This window comes from Montipora foliosa, chromosome 13, assembly GCF_036669935.1.
Source record: "Montipora foliosa isolate CH-2021 chromosome 13, ASM3666993v2, whole genome shotgun sequence".
Classification (NCBI taxonomy): Eukaryota; Metazoa; Cnidaria; class Anthozoa; order Scleractinia; family Acroporidae; genus Montipora; species Montipora foliosa.
This window is the reverse complement of record NC_090881.1, coordinates 37,295,072-37,305,071: the sequence shown is the minus strand read 5'-3', so window position 1 is coordinate 37,305,071 and position 10,000 is coordinate 37,295,072. Positions and strand designations below refer to the sequence as shown.

At 38.3% G+C, this 10,000-nt stretch overlaps 2 protein-coding genes across 3 annotated transcripts in view; both read right to left on the bottom strand.

The window, feature by feature from the left end:
- Positions 1 to 180, bottom strand: part of LOC137983702 (fibroblast growth factor receptor 3-like) — a 62,790-nt gene extending 62,610 nt beyond the window's left edge. For both annotated transcript variants that reach the window (XM_068830869.1, XM_068830871.1), the window contains exon 1: positions 42 to 180. In XM_068830869.1, coding sequence (XP_068686970.1) covers positions 42 to 93 — 52 coding nt within the window. In that variant the 5' untranslated portion in view covers positions 94 to 180. The remainder of the gene's footprint in view (positions 1 to 41) is intronic.
- Positions 181 to 7,206: 7,026 nt separating this feature from the next.
- LOC137983701 (fibroblast growth factor receptor 3-like) overlaps positions 7,207 to 10,000 on the bottom strand; it is a 96,784-nt gene continuing 93,990 nt past the window's right edge. The window contains exon 25 of the mRNA XM_068830865.1: positions 7,207 to 9,164. Within this exon, the coding sequence (XP_068686966.1) occupies positions 9,099 to 9,164 (66 nt within the window). The 3' untranslated portion in view covers positions 7,207 to 9,098. The remainder of the gene's footprint in view (positions 9,165 to 10,000) is intronic.

Sequence of the window (10,000 nt, the reverse complement as noted above, 5' to 3'; positions counted from 1 at the left end):
GTGTTGTTTAATCTAAATAGTACTGAGTAGGCCATTCTCACCTGAGAAGAGAAAATTGTAAGTGAAACATAGCAACAGAACAGGAAACATCATGACCGCAGGGTAGAGGTGATAGATCGATGTAAGCAGTGGAAATCATGGGTATACAATTATCGATCTTGAATGAATTTACACCCCTGCTCACCGACTGTGTCCTTTTTGTTTATAATTAAGTCAGGTAGGGCATACATAACGTACTCATAGCAAAATGTTCATAAATATGCGACGAGAATTAGGAGGTAGTTAAGGGGTATATATATAAGTGAAAAATTTGCATTAAATTTACTCTACATACATGCAAACAGGTTTTAGCCAAAAGCTTATTCTGTATAAATTAAATTAACCGTGATAATATATAAACACTTATATACTGACATTCACTTTAGCCGTAAATTAAAGGCCACTAAGTTTGTCGTGAGTAATATAGAAGGCCCCTTATTTAGCCGTAAATTATCAGCTAACTTTGTCGTCTGTAATATACAAGGCCCCTTATTCAGCCTTAAATTAACGCCTAAGTTTGTCGCCGGTCTGTAAGATACAAGTTCCCTTATTTAGCCGTAAATTATAACGGGTAACTTTGTCTTCTGTAATATACAAGGCCCCTTACTTAGCCGTAAAGTAACGGTTAAGTTTGTCGTCTGTAATATACAAGGCCCCTTATTCAGCCGTAAATTAACGGCTTGCTTTGTCTTTTGTAATATATACAATGCCCCTTATTTAGCCGTAAATTAGCGGCTAAGTTTGTCGTATGTAATATAGAAGGCCCCTTATTAGTGGGTTGCCAAACCCAGTCGGAATCTGCGTTCATTTCTCCGTTTATTTATTTATTATTTTTTCCGTGTCATGAAAAGAATTTCCTGTCCCTCCCCTTCTAAGTAGTGTCATGGTGTGTAGAGTATTCTGCGTATGTTTGGTAAATTTGAGGGGGTACTTACTGATGCATATATTTTATCCAGTGGTCAGAATTCCGTATGGGTTTAAATGGAATCGAACGCCTTGAATGCATCACATTGTTTACTGAAGTCACATCTCAGTTGTCTGGCAATTTGCATTTATTTGTACTCAACTCTGAACAGTCTTCTGGTAAAAAAAGCCATTGGAAATGTGACAGCCAAGAATTATTTGAAAGAAAGCTTGTTGTCTTTTTTTTTGCTTCATTATTCAAGGAAAACGTTCTTCATGGAAACAGGTTGATCCTGAAATTTATTTTGGTAATTTGACATGATTGAGTTTCTTGTCTTCACGCACGTAATGAAATGAGTAGGGGTTTTTGCCTCTTATAGCAAATATGTTGTTTGTATCAAAAAATCTTTCGCTGCAAAAGGTGACCCTTACGAATTCATTATGTTTGGTAATATGCGAGCTTAACTGGTTAGTTTTTATGGCAATAGTAATTAAAAGCATTTTCGAGATTAATCTTTACCAGTAAATCTTGTCAAGCAGCCTCTTCGATTGTCCTACAATTATATATAAAAGCCACACAATTGCACGAGGGGATCCCTGTGATCCACCATCCCCGTTTAGAAGCCTACAAAACCTTCTCTAATAAACTCTTTTAAAGTAGTCTACAAAAAGATGACAAAACAAGTATTTTTGTTTCTTTGCTTCAGTGAAGGCTACTTCTGAGCATCGAGGAAGCAGCATTAGCCAAGTCCTGACATATGCATCAGTACTAGTTGGAGCATTGGTAGTCATTTTCCTGTCAGTTGTTGCATGCTCCACCATAAAACAGGAGAAACTTAAGTTTGAGAAGTGTTTCTTCTGCAGCTACTAGTACAACCTCACTAAGTTATGGTACAGAGAATTTATGTTCGAGTGGCAAGGACAATAGCTCACGAGTGAGCGCAGCGAACGGGTAAGATATTGTTCTTTTCACGATAACATAAAATTCGTATCTTCGAGCTAACTTGTAATTTTCTTTTTATTATATGGACAGTAGTGGTTTACCTACCATTTTTCTTTGTAACACCGAGCACAAACTTTATCGCAATTTCTTGCAGCTCAGCGACAGGAATTTCTTCAATTTGCGCATTACTTCTTCAGTTGCAAGAAACTTCTTGAATAATTTTAAGTTCTATGAAGTTTTATTTCTGTGATAGCATTCTCTGGTTCCCAGAGAAGGATTTTACGTCAGCTTCAGAAAACTTCACGAATCTATCGCTTGCCATTTTCACTGATTGTTTTCACAAGCAACCATTCAAAGGCGGGAAATGAAGTCATCAATATCGTCACAAATGAGGATATCGAAAATACCTCACTCGGGTCCCTGATATAATTTCGTATGAATTTTATGACTTTTTTTATTTTCCAGTAAGACATTCCTGTCTATATAATAGGGAACTTAAGCACGCGCGTTTTTGAGACGCGGACGGCAACCGGAAGAGAACATTTCGCGTTCCAGGACAGTGGTGTCTCCCACATTCTTATACTAATCATCTCTAATGGTGAAAAGATACTTGGGAATGTCAATGTGGTTGTGTGAAGACAAGTTAAAAGAGAAAACAGCTCACTTCCGGTTGCCGTCCGCGTCTCAAAAAGGCGCATACTTAAGCTCCCCATTAATAAAGAGGACTAACGGACGACGACGGCTATGAGAATGACACTTATCCGTTAGCCTCTTGGCCGTTCTCACCCTGACAATGACGTAAAATGACCATATTTCGGGTTTCGTGTGGGACCCGAGCACCTGTTGATAAATTTTCTATTTTCTTTCCAAAACATCCACACCGTTTATACCAATTTTATTCGTGGAATGTTGAAAAAATTTCTATGCCAAAAAAATCTGGAAATCGCGAAATTGTTACAATAACGGAAAATGATATTTTTAGATAACTTTCACGTAGTCGTCGTCGTCGTCCTGCTTAAGGTGACTTATAGATTTACAACGAGGATTTTGACTGGAGCGCTAATTAACAATTAGACCCGTAGCCAACAAGGGCTACGGGTCAATAGCCTATTGACCCAATAGGCTATTAACCCGTGGCCCTTGAGTGAACAAAACAATTGCAAGGTCTCTGTCGATGCGTTTTAAAGCTTTGTTTATTCCTTTCTCGTTCTCTGCTCATCTTGGACGTGGTATGACCAAACTGCATGAAAAAGGGAGCGCAAAACTGCAAACTTCAGCTTCTTTTTCCCTTTCTGCGCGTTTGGTCACCCAATGTTACGTTCAGCAAACCGGCTTTGTTTTCAATTTGCCATTTTCCTTGCTTATAGAAAGGTATTAACATTTTTTGCCTTTGTTAGGCGGGCAAGGACTTGATCGGTACGTAACTGTTGATAATTTCTTATTAATCTCAGTCCTTTTTTTTACTTAGCTCGTTTTTTTTTTCTCCTGGATATCTCTCCTACGATCCCTCCCTCCCTTTTTCCAAAGAGCAACTCTCGCACTCGTACAATTTATATATTTTTTATTCATTTATTTATTTATTTATTTATTTATTAACATATTTAATTATTGCGCATTCTAGGGGAAGGGGTGGGGGAAGACCAGTTCTTAAAACTACAACTCTTTTTCTCTTACCAGAAATATCTTTTTAAAGAAGAAAATTGAGTAAAGTTGGTAATGGTGTTTAATCGTGAAATGTGAGGCATAGAATTTGAATAATTGATAAAGCTACTAGGTCGAAGCTCATTTGCAGCAAATTTTTACAGAGGTGATTTCAAAATAATTGTACCACTTTTACCTTTCAGATCCCTTGAACAAGATTAAGACGTATACTAGTGTTTCATTTTGTATGCTCCTTAAGTTACAAAGGATATTTTTAATGCAGACGTTGCTCGGCGACGTTGTTTTGAACGCATTTCTTACAATTGAGCCTGATCTTGAATTGACCCCAAATGAGGCCGAAAAAGTATCTCATGCAGTATTTTGGCCTTGCATCATGTGTGACGTGTTAGAAAATTGTATTTGAAATAAAGAGTTGCGGGGATCAATGCTTTAGAGATCATAGCAGTAAAATGACGCACTTATGCACTTGTGAAAAGGGCCGCCAAGAACATCCAGGATGAAACGTCTGGATTGGGAGAACTGAGAAGCTAAAAAACGTAGAAAATAACTGGTTACAGGTGAAATTAAAAGAATTGATCTTAATCTCCCTAGAGTAGTGCAACTTGTCTTCTGTAACTAGTCCTGCAGATTAATTAATGAAACGTTTAGGTTGCAGGTAAATCAGTACTTCTGCTACAGATATGACTAAGATACTCGGATAAAGGTTGAGGAGCGCAATAAGTGCCTGGTTTTTTTTTGGTTTTTTTTTTCTGATTTTTAATGAATTATGATAATCGCAGCCTTTCAGCTACGAAAATAGTAAATAATTTCAGTGAAGGGGATGCGCTAGTTTAGCTGAACGAATCTTTCTTTTTGCGTCTGCACGGACACAGCCATTGCTTTAGAATCTTAAGACAATGACACGAGCAAAAGAGTTCCAGTTTATGACGGCATGTCTTTATTATTTCAAACTGTAGAATGCAGGCATTGAATTGGAAAGGAACGGTCCCAACAACATTGTAAACACTAGTTGCTCTCGTCAGGACATGGAGATACGTGAAGTCTTAGAATATCACGAAACTATGTTGTCGGTGAAATCCGTTTTTGCCTTGGTTCAGTTGGTGAACATCATTTTACCTTGGTTCAATATGAACTCTACCTAATTTAGCTATCAACCCCCATAAAAAGGACTTTAAAAAAACCAATACTTTCCCTCAAGCTCTGTCTTACCCATCTCAACTCATCTTCTTAATGCTTCGTACCATTTTATCGATTTCTGTAGTCATACCGTTATCCATTCAGTCTCAATATTACAACATAGTCATAGAACAAAGACCTGTACTACGCACTTACCAGAACTCGAAATCGGACCCTCCAGATCTACTAGGACACTACAACGACGAAAACGCTCAACCCAACGCAGTTCTTTTTATTATTTACTTTTGTAGAAGACGTCTATTGATATTCATGTATAATAACCAAATCCGATCATAATTTTTCCGGCTATAGGCTTAATTTTAGGCTCCGAATTTTTTAAATTTACCTGAGTGCGTATTCAACCGAGGTAAAATGAGGATCACCAATTTAACCTAGGTGCAAACGGAGTCAACTTGACAAAGGTTTTACCGGCAACATATCCATCTAGCACTAGTACTAGTAGGCTCGATTTCCCGCCGCTCACTCGAGTTCGGGTATCCTCCCCGAGAAGAGACGGCTGGACGCGTGAGCGATAGATTGTCTGTGACGTAAATTCAAAATATAATTTATGCGAACTTAATTGTGGCGGGGAAATAGCATTAGACATCCCAAAAACACTGATTTTAAGAAAACAGAAATTACATAACAATGCTTAAAACGTCTGTGCGAAGTTTCCAGATGATACGAGCTCGAGTTTGTGGTTAAATGATCGATGTGAGTTTGAATTCAACCGGCGAATCATCGACAAAATCTTCGGCTGCTTTAGCTCTCAGTCGACCTCATCGGCCCCCTCGTTTTGCCAGCAATAAACTCAGCAGTACTTTCAATTGATCTTGAGGAATTTTACTTGCTCTTACATTAACCAAGTATGAGGAGAAAATTGCAATGGATTTCAAAGTCGTATTTTGACCTTGGAGCCATCTGGAAAATCAGTGAAGTTTGCGAACTCAGGCGGTAAAAAACGACACAATTCCCATTCTCCAGCTTCTCGAACACTTTTCGTTGTCGCAATCTTGGATGTTTCCTACCTTAAAGCACTGTAAACCTCGAACAGGCCGGGTCAAAGAAACCTTCGCAGCCAAAACATATAATTTATGCAAGACGGATTTGTGCAGGCGAGTTTCTGATTGGCGCAGATTAACAATGGCTCACCTCACGCGTCCAGCCGAGATTTCGGGAGTGAGCGCTGGCTCATTTCCCGAAACAGCGGCTGGTAATCGAGCCTATAGTACTAGTTCATAAACCTACATCACAATGTCCCTTATGCGGTCGTCCTCTTATTTTTATTTTCCACAGAGGTTTATTAAAAGTGAACGAGTCAACCACAAACGTTATAACAATGCGGAAGACAGTCCTAACAAGAGGAACTTTGGTTCATAATTATTCACTCATTACTCCTTAGAGACAACAGGGTTATTCAGTTTTTTTCATATCATGGAGAAATATCAATTTTGACTCTCATTTAAAACAAGAACACGTTCCATTCCAAATTACCTTGTGATACCAGTGAGGCAAGCGTTTGAACTTCAAGTTTCCATTAACGAACAGCCTTTGATTTATCGGTCTCTTTTGTATGAAATGAACTGAATGAAATGCAGGTTATAGAAGAAAAAGTGAATAGAAGTGATTCTCGCACTTGACCTGGTAGCGCATTGCACCGTCATCGCAGAGGTCATGGGTTCGAATTCCGTTGGAGCCGGCCACCTGAATTTTCCAGGGGCCCATTTCTCGATAGTCGAAAATTAGTAGCGCTTGATTCTCAAAATGAAATAAGCAAAATATATCATCAATATAACGTTGGTAAAATACCTCGAAGTCCTGAAAAATTTTTAACCATGTTTTTTCATGATGCTCTATGAATAAATTAGCAAGAACAGGAGCGAGGGAAGAGTTCATAGCTACACCAACTATCTGGTCGTAGAAGGAATCTTTAAATTTAAAGAATGGGTCTGAGCGGTAGCTACGGACTCTTAAGCTCGGGATTGCCATCAGAAATGTTTGGAAATTTTTCACGACTTCGAGATATTATTTTACCGACGTTATGTAGAGGCAGTGTGGCCCAGTGGTTAGGACGCTTGCCTTGAGATCCGGGGATCCTGGGTTCAAGACACGTTCTGGCCACTGGCTGAATTTGTTCCTGGTAGACCCTGGTTCAACTTCTCAGCTGCAGTTGTAAATAGCCTACTTGCTTGATAGAGCCTCCGGCCAGTTGGGATTCTTAATAGTTGTTGCTGAATGTTCTGTGCCGTCGTGATTGCGTTCATTGGCTCTGAACTATGGTGAGTGGTCATTTAAGTGTGTATGTATGTATGACACATTTTCTTTATTTCATTCGGAACACCAAGCGCTACTATTTTCCGACTATATTAACTCTAGGCACTCTAACAGATTCACTATGGAAAAAGAAATAGATCACAAAATCCCTTTCTTGGATGTTCTGTTCAACAACGACTCTCATTTTCCCGTTACTAGTGTAGAAAACCTTCAAGGGCCTTTTGACTAATTACTTTAGTTTTACATCTCACTTCTACAAACTGGGTCTCATTCCGACGCTTGTTGATAGAGCCAACAAAATCAACAACACTTGGTTGGGTGTTCACGAGGACATTACAAAACTCTTTTTTCAGTCCTTCTACACTGTAGATGAAAACATTATTAATCGTTACCTCTCATTTACCCTTCAAGACTGAGATTCCTCGGCTTCCGTCTCTGACACCTAAACGTACCTTTTACTTTAAATCACCTTACATTGGTCCTTTTTTCTATCATCACGCAGAAAAGGTTCACCACATTGTTAAACGTTTTTGTAACAGCATAGATGTTAAGTTAGTTTTCTCATCCTTTAAAATGGGTAACATGTTTCCAAGTGAAAGATCCTATCTCTCGTGGGCTCCGTGCGGGTGTGGTATACAAGCTTTCGCGTGGGGGCTGTAATGCCTGCTATGTCGGCGAAACCACCCAGCATTTTTCCACGCGCATACATGAGCACGTTCAGTGACGAGTCTTTTCACATTTTTAAACAATTACAAAATTCTTAGCAATGTCGCACTTCATGCTCTAATTAGTGTTTAGTATCCTAGATAAAGCTTCCACCACCTTCCAGCTTATATAATTAAGATAAAAGAAGCTGCTCATATTCAATGTGAAATACCTACACCACATCATCAACTAAGGATGACAGAAGATTCTATTGAAATATGTTTTTAAAAGATATTGTATTGTTTCTTAAAATTGTAACATGTCTGCTACTATCCAGACCTTTCAACTAGGATTATATAATAACCTCAATGATGCACCCATTTTGATTGCTTCTCACCTGTGATCTATTGGAGGCCCAACGCAAAGATAGCGTCACCATAAAATATATTTTGTATAGACAATAGATTACGTCAAAGTGCTATTCTCGTGTCTGTCAAGTGGGGAAAGTAACCTCTACGCTAAAAAGATTTTGAAATAAAAGGGCTTTTTTTCCTGTAAACTTAATTCTTTATTATACAAAAATAACTTTCGTGTTGCCTTGCGTCTGTTCAGTAATAGATCACCAACGATTTTTTTTTCTTACCACACTTTGACGTCATCTACGATCTATTACTGAACAGACACACGGCTACATGGAATCTATTTGTTGACTAGAACACATTTTAAACAACTTAAAAATACGCCAATTTATTGACGCTTACACGTCTTCTTATAAAAAGTAGAACCTTTCTTCTACAATTGAACTGCCTAAGACTTTTCGTAATTGTTGAAAAAGGGAGTTTTCATTTCGGGTAAGCCTTAGCTACGATAAATCTGTTAATGGGTGTGTCAAAAATACGATTGCACCAAGGAAGCAGTTTTGTATGTCTACGAATTTCATTCTTGTCACAGAAGTGCTTGTACCAGCTATGCTACTTGTTGTGTTAAATTACATGAAGTATTCTTAAAGTTAGTTACGTGCGAGATGCGTATGGCTATTAAAAATGGCGTCTTGAAGTAAACACGTGTTATTCATTGAAGACCACCGCAAGCCCAAATAATCCCTAATTCCTGTTTTTCATAATATATTTTTTATAGCAATTATCCGCGGAGAACCTAAAAAAAGCCGTCGAAGTGGTTTAGTCTCGGCCCAAACAATGGGTAGTTTTGTCCACTTTTTAAAGTGGAAAGCACTTTTTAAAAAAATGCTTTCAAGGCGGAATTTCCAGGAAATGAATGGCAAAAAACTGCACGCTAGAAGGCGAAGAGATTAATTTAACTAAATCAGTAAAAAGAAAGTTATATACTGAATCAGTTTGGATTATTTAAAAGGGAAATTACTGTCCAAGTCAAGAGTGAGGACGAAATGACTAAACTTCCTTTTTGAAAAACAGAGGAGTTCAGGTTGCTTTTCATTTTAGGCGTTCAAGTCCTCCAATTTCGCATACAGAGTATTGTCGTAAATATGCATGTTGAGCAGCTTCTGCAATAAAAAGAAAAAGTATTTAGTTTAGATTTAGTTTACGAAATGACATCACAAAAGATCTTCCCCCTTTTGTTCAAAACCAGAACTGTTACGTAACATATGTCTCTCACATCTTGCTGCCTCCTGTCAGAAGCACACTTATATGACGTCAAGGAAACCATATTGCTGTTTCGTCAGACAGAGCAACTGCAGCCATTTTGTGGTCCCAAACAAAAATTTAGGAGCATGGATGGCAGAGTCGGTTAGTGCGCGGCCTTGCTGCAAGCGGTCCTGAGTTCGATTCCCGGATCTCGCATCCTTGTTTCGACTTCTTTCCTTTGCGTGTAGCTAAGTAGCTTTAAATACCCGTAAAACAGAGCACTTATCGAGAAGGGGGAGTAAAATGAGTGCACCGTAGACCTCAGGTTTGTCAGTTGAATTACTGTTACGGGTTATCGAAATTAAATATGGTTACTTTGCTTTGCTTTACTTTACTTTAAACTGATCTAAAGAACACAATCGACTCGATTTGCCTTTTTGTTTACTTAAACAGAGCTTCATGACTGTCGGTACAGTGAGTGTTTGCATCATTTTGCGCTTCATCGACCAAAGTATTTTTGACACTGATATATTTTTACTTACTTTAAATACACAACAATAGAGAGCTAGTATCAATCAACGCTCAACACTTTCGAAAGCTCCACACGTCCAAATAAAAAAAACCACCTTCAGTGCCTTCAGTTGATAATAGAACATGATTCTGAGGCTTTAACGCTAAACATCACATCTTGGTCGTATTTTCTTTTTCTCACAAAAGTTTAACGCAAAATAATATTGATAAATGCCCATAATGC